Genomic DNA, 13,736 nt, shown 5'->3' with positions numbered 1-13,736 from the left:
CTTCCTCCATGCCCCTTTGTTAGGAGGATACTGAGATTATAAAAGAAAGCCATTTGAAAGAATTTGAATATAATGGCTACCATTTCTGCAAGGGTGCTGACCCCTTTCTGCAGTCCTACAGATAGGAATTCTCCTCCCTGAAGATGGAACTTTGTCTTATTTCAGATAACTTTCCTTCCACCACCTGTAAATAACCCACAAGTTTCGACCCCACGGATAAAGTGCTGTACTTAAGTGTAGTATCTGCATATTTCCTAACTCTTTAATGTATGTGAGACCGTGATGTTGCATTAGATTCTGATCTCCTTTGTTGCTGACCATATTTCCAAGTGTGGTATCCCAATCCCATTTTCTCCATCTGCCCCATGTTTTTCACCATGTGATAATTTTGAGGAACTCCTAGGTCATGTTATAGCACAGCTTACTAGGTACAAGAAGCAAACGGGAAGTCAGCAACTGTTGAATCCCAGGGTGGACAGTATGGATGCTTCTTGGGCTATTCTTTGAATGTTTCTTGTTATTTCTGGCAATTTCATAATAAAATAGTTGTAGGGGTTGGGAACAAATACATAAAATATGCATGAATACAGAAACAATCTCATGGTTCCTAGATTTTGGAGAAATGGAACTCTCCTTAACATTCCACTTAAAGGAAAGGACCATATTCCCTGCATAGAGCCAGGGAGAGGATGTATGTATATACCCACAGCAATGCATTCAGAAAGAAGTAGCAAGGGTAGTCTTATCTATTCAAGAGCAGTATTCATGAAAACAAGCTGTTGGGCAGTTGGCTAATGGTCTAAACTCTGGAAATGATCTTTTATTGACTTGGTCTCTGTTGCTCAGGCCACTGCACAAATCTATTCTTGGCAAATAGGTTGGCTGGTTTGTGTTCCTCCAAGGGTTGGGGAAGGATTTAGGAGTGAAGGTCAGCTATAGGTTCAGAAACAGGTCCCAGAGAATGGCTGAGGATGCTGAGTGCTGGGGACCTGTGTTCAAGGATCTCTCAGGGGCCTGGGAAGACCCTGTTAGCCACGTCAAGAGTCAATCTTGGACTCCTGAGACAGGTTACCTACTCCACCCCTCCTACTGCCTGCTGTGATTAGAGACACCACTGGAACCATCTTTGGAGAGGAGAATTCCTATCTGTAGGACTGCAGAAAGGGGTCAGCACCCCTGCAGAAATGGTGGCCTTCATAAAAGCTGGGGTGAAAAAAACCTCATGTTTGAAGTAGGGACTCTGTTACCTTGGAGAGAGCAGGAGGGAAATGGCCAGGCCCCGGGCCTTTTTAGGGAGGAAGACCCTGTTCACCCTAGACTGGAGGTGGCGTAGGGTGTGAAGTGGAGACTGGGTTCTGGCTTCTTTCATTCCAAAGGACAGGGACTTATAGGGAGGGTGGAGACTTACAAAGCCTCAGAATACTCACTCCTGGTGGTGGTGGCCATGATCTGGTGGGTGTAACCTGTTGGAGATAAAGAAAGAAAGGGTGAGGAGGGGAGGGGTGAGGGAATGGGAGGGGAGGACATGGCTGGACCCTGCCACACAGCAGAGCAAGATGGCCCCTGCTCACCATTGACATAGAGACTGTTCCTGTCCAGGGTGTAGGGGCCCAGCTGGGTGATGCCGTGGGTCAGCTGGCTCAGCTCCCAGTACAGCCGCTCTCTGTTCATCCCCAGGCCTGAGGGGTCTGGGTGGTAGGTGCAGACGGCATCCACTCCAGTGGCCGTTCCACCCTTCTCAGATCTGGTGAGGACAGGTGGGGGAAATGACAGTCAATGGAATGTGTAGGGCATGGGGCAGTGGCAATGACAGAGAGGTGAGAAGCCAGACTTAGAAATCTTTCTGAGGGTGCTGACTTCCAGCCAGCCTGGGACTGTGAGCAGAGTCACGGATTGGAGAACTCTTATTCCATGTAAGATTCAAACCTACATCCTCATGGCATGGGACAGGCGAAGACCTGAAGTTGGGCATTCAAGCAAATGAAGAAAATGTGTTTGTTTTGAGAAAAATCCTAGTGACAGAACTGAAATCTAAAGGATAAGTGGTTCTTTTAAAAGGGTTGGAAAATTCAGAAAGATGACCTAGGGAGGGGTCCAGCCCTGCTGCTGGATTCTGCAGAATTCCGGCACAGGTGGGTGGTCCTGGGGAAGCAGTGGGATAAGGAGACATTTTGGTGCTGCAGCCAGTGCCTTCTGAATTCCACCTCTGCTGAGGACATCCAGAGGCAGGGCAGGAAAGAAGCCAACCAAATTCCTGCGGCCTGGGAGCAATTGGGAAGCCCTGGTCTGCTCTCTAAGGACTCACCTGAGCAAAGTCAGCCTGCAGCCAGAATACAGAGGGCCGATACTGGTGTTCTTGAACAAGGGCCTGAGCTGGGGAGGAAGGAGAGAGAGGTCAGGAGAAGGGCTGAGGGAACAGGGGCGGGGCAGACGTGAGGTGGGCGGGGCTGGCCCCTGCGGTAGGCGGGGGGGGGGGGGGGGGGGGGGAGGCGGGGGGGGGGAGGCGGGGGGGGGAGGCGGGGGAGGGGGGGAGGTGGGTGGGTCTTCTTCCAAGGGTGTGGCGTTGCTCAGGTGGGTGGGGCAAGAAGCAGAGGGCCCGTTCTTACCAGCTTCTGCAGCACTCTCTCGGTGATGTTGAACTTCCAGGATCCGGGTTGATGCATCTCCTCCTCGTACATCAGATCAACGATGGTGAAGTTGATGGTGAGCGGCACCAGCATAGAGCCAGCCGCTGTAGGGGTGGCTGGAGAAAGACACCCACTGAGTATTCCAGGTCTGTGAAGCTGCGTGTGGGGCATCTCACACGTGTCTTCAAGCCCTGGGGAGGGTCTTCCTCAAGGAGGGATGGAGGAGACCCCGGACGTCAGCATCAACAGAGAGCCATGAGTGGGGGACTCCAGGGAGATAAGCGCTTCCTCAAGCAGAGAGCACACGCGCCTGATTCTCCAGTTGACTAAACTCTGACCGTCTCCTCTCCTGAGTTTCTGTTTAGCCCAGATTGTTTCTCTGAGATCCACATATTCATTGATTGAAAAAAATATTTGAAGAAACCATCTTACTGCATTTTACACCCAAGACCCTGTTTTAAATGCTTTCTTTACAGTGAACTCATGGTTTTGGAGCGTGACATCACGTGTTACCACGCCAACTTTACAGAGGTAAAAACTGAGTCAACAGGAAGTTGAATAGTTTGCCACGAATCCCACAAGGCCTAAATGGCAGAACCTGATTTGAACCCAGGCTTCATGGGCCATGGACAGGAACAATGACAGCCCAGTCTGCCTGAGGGGTCAGTGGTCGGAACACTCTCTGGAGACTTGAGCTGATGTCTAACTACAGACCTGGGACAGCAATGAGGCCAGCTTATCCGGGGCCTCCGCAGGGCCAGGGGTGGTATGGAAATCCACCTTGGGCCCGTGGAGAGCAGAGTCTGCCCCAAACCCTAAGTCGGCATGACCTGCAAGAAGGTGGCTTCCGGGTGTATGCATAGCTCACGCCGTGTCCTTCTTTCCTGGAATTGAAAACTAAGCCCACAGAGAGAGGCTCCGACATGCTTGCTAAGCTGTCGCCAGAGCCTCTGAACACACTGTGAGCCAGCCGTTGGCTGCACACGCACCTCTTTCTTTTCTGTTTTCCCTGTTGGGAGCCCATCAAAGACCAGGGCCATTGCTATTCCATTGATGCTACATTGTTAGAACCTTAATGTGTCCTTGTCCCATGGATAAATGAACGGTGCCTCCCACTGGCCCAGGACCCCTGAGCTTTGCACAGGAGGAGTCACCCACAGGAAGCTCCTACCTGTGGAGATTGGGGCCGGGAGTGCAGAAGTCACCGGGGGGGATGACAGAGGCCATATCAGCTGAGGAGAGAACACCGGGAGGCACAGGTGGTGAGAGAAAAGGTTTCCCCGGCCAAGGAGGGCCCATGAGGGAACCCTAAGGCCATTTCCCTCTTCTGCTTCAAGCTTGTGGTGGGCATTTCTTTTCTGGGCTGGGGAAGGACTGGGGCTTTCTGGGCCCCTTCCTTCTCTGGGGACGTGGGGTAGAGGACAGGTGAGCGAATGGATGGGCTCTGAGGCAGACCAGTACTAGGACCCAAGTTACTCACTCGTGGGGACAGGAGTCAGGGCCCAGTGCGTGTAACCTGAAAAGAGAGAGAAGGAGGAGAGACCGTGAAGACGGGAAGGATGGGGACTGGGGTGAACAGGCAAGAATCTGGGGCCCCATGGATTTCTTTAAAAGTCATATTTAGAGAGTGCTCTCCACGCACAGACCATAGCCAGATCCCAGAGAATACAACTGGAGCAAGGGGAGAGTTCCTGGATTAGGTTCATGCAGTTCACGTTTCTGCCGTCTGTCCACCCCACCCCACTGCCCTGCTCTAGGAGTCTGATCTCTCCAGAACAGCTCTGCATATGCACATCTCTGTGTTCTGACCCCAGGGCACACAGCCTGCCATCAGACCCAGGGGGAAGGCGCACTGCATCCGCAGCCCCGCTCACCGTTGACATAAAGGCTGTCCTTGTCCAGGGTGAAGAAGCCCAGCCGGGTGACGCCACGAGTCTCACGGCTCAGCTCCCAGTAGAGCAGCTCTCGGTCCAGCCCCCTGCCAGTGGGCTCAGAGCGATGGGTGCAGATGATGTCCACTCTGGTGGCTGACCCGTTCCTCTCAGACCTGGGTGGAGGGAGGCATGGTGACAGGGACATGTGAAAGATGGATACTGAATGTGGCTTACATGAATACCTGGAAAAGTCACAAGCCTTTCTCAGATGGAGAGGGAGAGGGAGAAGAGAGAGAGAGAGAGAGAGAGAGAGAGAGAGAGAGAGAGAGAGAGAGAGAGATTTCTAAAATTTCCAATTGCTCAGTAGATAAGGTGGGTTGGGACTAGAGCTGCCACCAGCTTGTTCGCAATCCACACACAGATAGAAAATCCCTTATCTTGAGACGCTCTGTACTAGAGTGTTTCAGAGTTTTCCAGATTTTGGAATATTTGCATAGACTTTGCAGGATGAGGATTCCCAATCCTGAAATCCGAAGTCCCATGAAATTAAAAAGTTTTTGAACAACAATACAACACTCAAGCAGTTTCAGATTTTTGAGCATTTGGGATTTTCATTTTTAGGGATGCACTATCAGACCTGGTTTCCCATCACCCCACTCCCAAAATTAAGCCAAGGGAGGAAAAAAATGGACCAACAGGCCGGCAGCCCGAGGCCTGGCAAATCCCTCAGGCACATTACTTTGGAGCCCTTTCAATACAGGTTAAGAAATGTTCATGCCACAAAGATTGTTCATTTTTGCATTTAAATTTTTCCTGAGTATAGAATAATTTTGGAAGTTGCTGGGCATTCACTCCTGGGGGATGTTCTACATGTTGGTTAAAACCAGGAAAAAAAAAGCCAGAATAGAAAACTGATGAACAAAGACTGGGGAGAGGGCTCAGCCGAGAGTTGCTACCCTAGGCAGATGGGGAACAAGGTGCAGTCAGGGACTGAATCCGGGAGGCCAGGGGGTGTGAGCAGCCACCGCTGGGCATCTCACCTGAGTGAAGTCAGTCTGCAGCCAGTGTAGAGGGGGCCAATACTGGTGTTCTTGAACACAGGGCCAAGCTGCGGGGGAAGAAGAGGGAGGTGAGTCAGAGGGCAAGGGCCCTGCAAGGTGGGGGCAGGCGGCTGGCCCTCGGCTCTTACTATGCGCTGCAGGATGGCCTCGGTGGTGTTGAACTTGTCGGATCCTGGATGCCTCATGTCGGACACGTACTGCAGGTTTGTGATGATGAAGTTGAGGGTGAAGGGCATCAGGGCAGGGCTCACGGCTGCAACGAGAGAGTCTGTCTTGAGCTGGCATGAGCGCCCTGTCGGCTCCCCTCCAGCCTGCCCCGGCCTGCACACAGGGCTCTGACCCTCGCCACCAGAGCTCCACACAGCTTGGTTCCAGTGCATGCAGGGACCACCACCTACATCACATCCAATCACTCTTTCCATTGGGAATTGGTTCTTCTCTCAGGAGCTCTGATTTGGAGGTACCCAAAGTCACCCTAAGACTTACCCCATGTTGACCCAATTATGTGACCGGGCTCATGTCCAGCAATTTCCTTTCCCTCCCCTCCCTTCCTTCTCTCCATGAATATTTATTGAACACCTACTCTACACCAGGAGGCATGGTCATGGCATTGGAACATAGAGTCCTGGCCAGGAAAATAGAATCCGTGTCCACTATTTCCAAAGAGGGAGCTTAATAGAAAAAACAACAACAAAAAAACACAGAAAGGGTCACAAAGAGATTTGCAGAGCCAGGAAGCCTCTCATCCCATGGGACTGAAGGGACAAAAGCACAAGAGGGTGGCACACCAGATGTTGCTGAGAGCATGGAGGAGACACAGGCCTTGCTGGAGATGCTACAGGAAACAGAGGGGGTGGGGGAAGAAATGCCCTGGCTCATCTGCAGCCTTGCCCACTGCGGTTCCACCAGCACCTCTACTGGCTGAAACTAGCAGGGACTCAGCAAGGAAACTGGGAAAGGTAGTTTTCAAGGATCAGAGTCCCCGGAGAAGAGGATGGGAAGGGTGGGGAATGAGTACATTCCTAGAAGGGGGAATGGACCTGTGAACAAATAAATACAACAAAAGTGTTATAAGTACAGATGGCCCCTGACTTATGATGGGTTTTGACTTTATAATGGTGCAAAAGCCATATGCATTCAGTAGAAAATGCACTTTGAGTTCTTTTTTCCTGGGCTAGTGGTGTGAGGTATGATACTTTCTCGATACACTCAAAATTTCATTATAAAATAGGATTTGCCATAGATGACTTTGTCCAACTCTAGGTTAGTGTTATGTGCTCTGAACACATTTAAGGTGGTCTGGGCTCAGCCAGAATGCTCGTAGGCTAGATATATTAAATGCATTCAACTTGTGATATTTTCATCTTATGATGGATTTTTGGGGATGTAAACCCATCCATCCTAAGTCAAAAAGCGGTAGTACCGAGAAGGACTTAAAAACATCAACAGTGTACCATTTAGTTCAAAGAGTTGGACAAGCAGACGAGGTTCCCATGAAAACTTTGCATTTGTGTGAAACCTGAAGGAAGAAGAGGAGTCAGCTGTACAAGCCGATGGAGGGAAGTGCTTCATGCAAAGGCAGAGCAAGTGCAAAGCCCAGGAACTTGGAAAGAGCTTGCTGTGTTGGAGCAATATCCACATGGCAGCAGAATGGTACAGGAGGAGGAGAAGTCAAAAGGGCATCAACGATGAAGTCCTTCAGGGGCCTGTGCATCACGGCGAAGGAGCTATTTCATCATAATAACAACGTGAGGTGGGAGGAAGGTTTTGCCTTGGAAAGTGCCATGCTCCGACGTAGAGTTTAACAAGCTGCCTCTGGTCACTGGGTGGAGAACAGGGGCAAGAATTCAAGCAGGGAGGCCCCCCTGGACACCACTGCTGGTGTCTGGGACAGGCAAGGTGGCTGGGAGGACTGCTGGAGTGGCAAAGAGAATGAAGGACCGGGCTAGCCCTGGACCCTGGATGGTGGTGGTTAAAAAGTGGAGTTAAGGGAAAGGAAGGGGCCTGGACATGCTTCAGTTTCTTTAGAAATGAATTCCTTTTCTTGAAATGCCATCCTATTTCTCTGTACCAGGGGCCCTCACTGTCCACCCTGTCCTCCAATATGGCAATGAGGCACATAGCACTTATATTGTATTAGGTACCATAAATCATCTAGAGATGATATTTAAAGTCTATGAAGGATGTGTGTAGATGCTATGAGGGACTTGCCATTTATATAAGGGACTTGAGCACTCTTGGATTTTGGTACTGAAACCAATACCCTTCAGAAACTGTCAACGGGGCTGACAGTTTCACTACTTGAGAGCTGACCATGTACCAGGCCCAGGCTGAGGGTGTCTCCCATCACTTACATCCAGAGCTTGTACTATGAATTCCAACCTCATTCAACCTCTCCCTAGACCCTGAGGCACCCCTGGTGATATTTTGACCAGGGAGTAACTGTGGCTCGGGGAAAATGAAAACAAAGTCCAGAGTAGAGATCAATCTAGACTGCCACAGCCCAGGCTTGCTGAGGCCCCTTTCTGGCTGGTGGCTGGGTGGGGGAGCAGCTGGGATCCAGTCACACCTGGGCGAGGCCGAGCGGAACCTCTCAACCTGCAGACACTTTCTAGGAAAACCAAAGAGGCTCCCCGACACCCTCAGGGTCTTAGACTCTTGTGACAACTCCAACTGACCTGGCAGCCATTGCCTAGGGTGTTTGGTGGATGCTTTTATCAATTAGTGATGTCTGCCATGGAAGGGGGAGCGGCACAGGGGCCACATAGTTGTCCTGGGTAGAATCTGACAGAATGGTGATACATTTGAACCAGGGAGGAAAAGGAACATTCCCGTACACGACCAGAAAGCATACGCTTCCCTTCTTTTCAAAGAAGAATGCATCTTTTCCTATAGCCCTACCATGCACGAGGCCCTGGGTTGAAACTGGCTAAGCACAAAGGAGCAAGACATCCTTGCTCTATCCAGAGGGTGTACTTGATGTTGACGTCAATGGAAGGAAACCTAGTGTTCAAAGGCACCTTGCTCATGAGTTTTGCAGTAGACTTATTTCTAAAAAACCAGTCCACTTAAGATTAAATTAAAAGTGATAAAGCTTTCCATGCCTCTCATCTCTCATGACAGAAAGTTTTAAAAGAGAGCATATTAGATGATGCCACTTAGATGCAGAGTACGGCTCTCAGTGAATGTTCAACACTCAAAAATTTCAGGTATTTTCTGTTACTTTTGTTAAATCATCATGGTCATCGATGCCATCTCTGTCACCATCACCACCATTATTGTCATCATCACCACCACTGTCACCATCATGACCACCACCATCACCATCGTTGACACCACCATCATTAGCTTCACCACCATGATCATCACTACCACCACCATCACCCCCACCATTATCCCTATAACCATCATCATCAGTACTGACATCATCACCATCAACACCAAGTTCAACACCATCCTTATCATCACAAGAATATAAATTCTCAGAGAGCATTGACAGTCTGCTTTATGTTCCCCAGTGTATCTCCAGGGCCTGGCACAACACAGGTGCTCCATTAGATGGTTGGTTGATTCATCGTCACTAGGTTTACTATGATTTTCCATCTTTAATTGATGGAATAATGTCAGAGACGTTCACACTCATCAGGACCTCTCCAACAGAGATGCCATGAACTGGTGTTTACCTGTGTGGCTGGGGAAGGAGAATGGAGACTCAGAAGTTCTCAGGTCCACCGTGGAGATCCTAGGAGCTGAGGAGAAGCCCTCATTAGTGAAATCAGCAAGGCCCCCTTAGGGCAGAAATGCCAGAAGGAGGGACTATTTACAGGGTTTGTGGCATGGAGGCTTGAACTTGGACTCTCTTCTGAAGCTGAGCAGAGCAGAAGGTAAAAACATTCTGCTCTCTCTACAGGCATTGGTGGGGCATGCCTGGAATCTCAGTGACTTGGGAGGCCCAGGCAGGAGGATCAAAAACTTGAGGTCAACCTGGGAAACTTAGCAAGACCCTGTCTCAAAATAAATAATAATGATAATAAATTAACTTTTCTCTCTCAGATCTTTTTTTGCTTCTGGATAGGACAAGGAGGGCATGAGGACGGGTCAGACCCTGCTCTGCTTGGTGGGGATGGGTCACTGGAACATCAGCGGGTACTCACTGCTGGTGACGAGGGAAGGGCTCCAATGGGTGAAACCTGCAGGGAAAAGGAGGGGGAGGTGGACAAGGGTTAGGGCAGGGGTAGCGTTCTAAGAAGGGGTCAGGGACTCTGGGGTCAGGGATTCTGGGACTTCAGGGGGTTCATGAAGCAAGGGCTGTAGAGGATTCTTCATCAGGACCCTCATGTCAGGGAAGAAGGTCCTGAGGGTGAATCAGTTCAAGATGAGAAGAGACCAGGAGATCCAGACTGAGCCCAGGGCCAAGTCCACGGGGCCAGGAAAGGAGTGTGGTCAACAAGGAGGACTCCACCCCCCTCCCGCTGCTCACCATTGACATAGAGGCTGTCCTTGTCCAGGGTGTAAGGTCCCAGCCGGGTGATGTTATAGGTCAGCTGGCTCAGCTCCCAGTACAGTCGTTCTCGGTCCAATATGTGGCCTTTAGGGTCGGGGCGGTGTGTGCAGATCAGGTCCACTCTGGTGGCTGCCCCGTCCTTCTCAGGCCTGGATAAATACGTACATCGTCCAGCTACCTCTCCGTTCTACCCTCTTTTTCTTTGCCAGTTCCTGACACAGAAACTGGGGAAACCCTAGTTAACAAGGAAGCTGCTGTCCGCACGGAGATGCCTACCGTGAACGATTATCGGATCAAAATGCCAGGAGCAGCGGACACACAACAGACGCAGAGGGGGGCTGTCCACGGGGACGAGCCATCCCAGGGACGTCAGGACAGCTGAGTCCTAACACAGGTTCTGATGGACACAACAAGGTGCTGAGGGTCAGGGTGTAATGGGCAGCAGGGCCCTCAGGAAGGTGACCATAGCACAGTGAGTGACATTGTCCCTCAGAGAGCTGGCATCAGAGGCTAAAGTTACCCTCTCTGGATCCTGTGGAATAGCAGGGTTGGGACACTCCTAAGGAGGCTAGGTTGGCAAAGGACATGGGAGAGATGACTGTTTGGTGGATCTGTCCGAAACCATGGCTGGTCCAACCTGAGGTCACAAGGTTTGATGACCCCACATGCATCTTTAGCTACAGGATGCAGACCCATCTGGCCAGCCACCCCCTTGTATATAGAAAGCAACTCAGAGGGAAAGGGGCTCCAGAGCTTGGGAGGTTGCCTCCCAGGGCACAACTACCGTGTATTAAATAATCAATGCACAGATCCAGTGCTCTGTGCACAGTCACTTCACTGCATTCTTAAAGCCTTCCTATGGGCTGCTGTTGCTCCATTCCCACGATGATGATTAAACCTCTATGTTACATGCAACCAAGTACATGTGATTTAAAATATAGTCTAGGGATAGGTAAATATGAACTTAATACGTAAATATATGTGGTCTATGTATTTTATATATGATTATATTATGTATAATTATAGATTAGGATGTTAAACATTATATTTGTGCCTAAATATTTATATTAAACTAGTTACATCTATGTTTATAGCTAATATATATGTGTACATATATATATATACATATATATATATATATATGAGATATACACACACATAGGTCTATCCCCTCCCACGTGGTTGTCCTGCAATATCTGTCAGGGATTGAGTCTAGGGCCCCCAGGGATACCAAAATCCTTAAATGCTCAGGTTCCTTGAATAAAATGGGGTATTTGCATGCAACATATCCTCCTACAGACTTTAAGCCGTCTCTAGAACACTTCTAATACCTAGTGACAGAGAGACTGTCCTTGTATTTAGGTGTTATATTTTGTTATTTAGGAAATCATGAATAAGTCTGTACATGTCCAGAATGGGTGCAGTTATTTTTTCTGACTTGTCAATCCATGGTTGGTTGAATCCACAGATCTGAAGCATGTATCATGGGGAAACGGAGCAGAAAGATTTGGGCATTTCGCCTGAGTCACAGTCATAGACTGTAGTAAATAGCAGAGTTGGGACTGGAGCTCAGGTCTCTGTGACTTTGAGGCCCTTGGCCACTAGAGCCCCTTCCCCCTTTTTTCCTGGGAAGAGAGGAGAGCTGGGGGTAGATGACTATGAGAAAATAGGAATCTCTCCAGAGCCCGACCTAGAGATTCTTTGAGACATGTGGGATGTTGGCGAGAAAGGTCCAGTAGTCTCTAACCCAGGCTGCCTGCTCTTCCTAGCCCTCCAGGGACAGTGTCCATCCCATCTCCCACCCACCCCAGGGCAGGGCAGGTCCTGAGGGCTGAGTCCCGCCCACTTGGGAGTCTCCCTGTGACACTCTGCTCGCCTTTCCTCCCCCATTCTGGTGACTTTCCACATCTGCAAGGCCAGAGCTTGGGCAGAGGGGGCAGCACAACCCCAGGGCTGGGAGTCTGGATCTAGAACCTGAAGCGCTGGGGTTGCTCTGTGTGACCTTCCACAAGCCACTTGTTCCCTCCGAGCGGAGCGTCAGTTCTGTTCCCCTAACAGCTTCATGAGGCTCTTGATTGGATAGGCAAAATGTTAAACTGGAAATACACAGCACAGCGCTTTGGGTCATAGTAACAGCCGCTGGTGGTGCTGTTGATGCTTAGTGTCCATGGTCAGTAGTGGTTCCAAGTATGGACAGTCAGGGAGCCCAGAGCTTAGGGTCCCATCCACCTGTGCAGCTAGGTTTTTCCTGGGGAGGATCTCACCTGAGCGTGGATAATCGGCAGCCCGAATAGAGGTATCCCAGACTGCTGTTCTTGAATATGGTTTTGAGCTGCGGGGAGGGAAAGGGGAAGTGAGAAGGAACCATCAGACAAACCGGCAGGAGCTGCAGCATCGGTGGGCGGGGCTGGGCCGGGTGAGGTGGGTGGGGCTGGAACCTGTCTGGGGGTTGTGGGCGGGGCCAAGCGAGTTGGGTGGGGCTCTCACCAGATACTGCAGGATTCTTTCGGTGGAGCTGAACTTTCTGGAGCCCGTGTTCTGCATGTCCTCCTCGTACTCCAGGTTGGTGATGGTGAAGTTGAGGGTGAATGGCAGCTGGAAAGGGACCGCCACTGCAGCTGGGGAGCAGAAACAGAGACCTCATGTATGGCAGACCTAGCCTGGGCCCCAACGTCAGAGGACCCACCTGGAGGGTTTGCAGCAGGCAGGACAGGAAGAGGGACAGCCAGGTAGGGAGGAAAGCCTGGTGTTGGAAACTGCCCCAGAGTAGGTTAGAAGCCCAGATGCTGATTAAGGGACCTGACAGGGTGGCCAGGAATTGAGTTCTGGCCCTAACAGGTTCTGGAGAAAGAGTTAAAAGGAACAGGATTGGGGAAATGTCATGGTTGGGAGTATAAGGGAAAAATTCAATTCAGTCCCACTTAACATTTAACAAACTATTTTTTTAAACAACCTCCCAACAGCAGTCCTTAAAAGGAGATCCTCTCTCACCTACTGAACTGGCTTACCCCTGCGCATCCCCTCCCATGGCTCCCAGAACTTGTCCATTAACAGAGAGGCCATCCTGTAGAGCTTTGTTACTGTGGTTACTGCCACATGGCTGAGTGGGGTCTGGTTTCAAATTCCCTCTCTGCCCCTCACTGTGACTGTGGGCAGTTTACCTGCCTGAACCTCAGTTGCTTCCACTATAAAGGGGGGAATCCTACACTTTGTAGGGACATGATGAAAGTGAGATGGCTGTTTGTTAAAAGAGTCAGCACATCTCAAGGGCATCGCACAAGAACAAAATAAAGCTGGTCCCCAAAGGCCCAACTGGCATATTTCCATTTCCATTTATTTTATATTTGTATTTAATTATTTTTTTTTAAAAGAAAACATTTTTTTTATTTATTTATTTTTATGTGGTCCTGAGAATCGAACCCCATGCCTCATGCATGCTGGGCAAGTGCTCTACCACTGAGCGACAACCCCAGCCCTTTGTATTTATTTTTTCTCAAAATAAAATCATAGAGAGAGAGCACAGATCCATGAGTGCAGGGTGTGGGCTGCGTGAGCATGACTGTACAGGAGTAACTACAGGGAGATCCTCGTGGGGCTGGAACAGTTCTGTCTCTTGATTGTGGGGGTGGTTACAGGAATCTGCCCATATGATAAAATGGTCACACACGCC

The 13,736-nt window shown here is 50.0% G+C and overlaps 1 protein-coding gene across 1 annotated transcript in view; it reads right to left on the bottom strand.

The window, feature by feature from the left end:
* Positions 1-13,736, bottom strand: part of Muc16 (mucin 16, cell surface associated) — a 93,976-nt gene that overhangs the window by 42,275 nt on the left and 37,965 nt on the right. Inside the window, exons 26-39 of the mRNA XM_077796586.1 lie at positions 12,554-12,684; positions 12,331-12,398; positions 10,043-10,215; positions 9,717-9,752; positions 9,246-9,311; positions 5,691-5,815; positions 5,542-5,609; positions 4,502-4,674; positions 4,108-4,143; positions 3,342-3,457; positions 2,607-2,783; positions 2,306-2,373; positions 1,572-1,744; positions 1,428-1,463 (exon numbers count right to left, since the gene is read on the bottom strand). Of these exons, the coding sequence (XP_077652712.1) occupies positions 1,428-1,463; positions 1,572-1,744; positions 2,306-2,373; positions 2,607-2,783; positions 3,342-3,457; positions 4,108-4,143; positions 4,502-4,674; positions 5,542-5,609; positions 5,691-5,815; positions 9,246-9,311; positions 9,717-9,752; positions 10,043-10,215; positions 12,331-12,398; positions 12,554-12,684 (1,446 nt within the window). The remainder of the gene's footprint in view (positions 1-1,427; positions 1,464-1,571; positions 1,745-2,305; positions 2,374-2,606; positions 2,784-3,341; positions 3,458-4,107; positions 4,144-4,501; positions 4,675-5,541; positions 5,610-5,690; positions 5,816-9,245; positions 9,312-9,716; positions 9,753-10,042; positions 10,216-12,330; positions 12,399-12,553; positions 12,685-13,736) is intronic.

The sequence above is a fragment of the Urocitellus parryii genome, chromosome 3 (genome assembly GCF_045843805.1).
Source record: "Urocitellus parryii isolate mUroPar1 chromosome 3, mUroPar1.hap1, whole genome shotgun sequence".
NCBI classification, from domain to species: Eukaryota; Metazoa; Chordata; class Mammalia; order Rodentia; family Sciuridae; genus Urocitellus; species Urocitellus parryii.
Note: the sequence above shows the minus strand (reverse complement) of the source record. Positions and strands in the feature narration are given on the sequence as shown.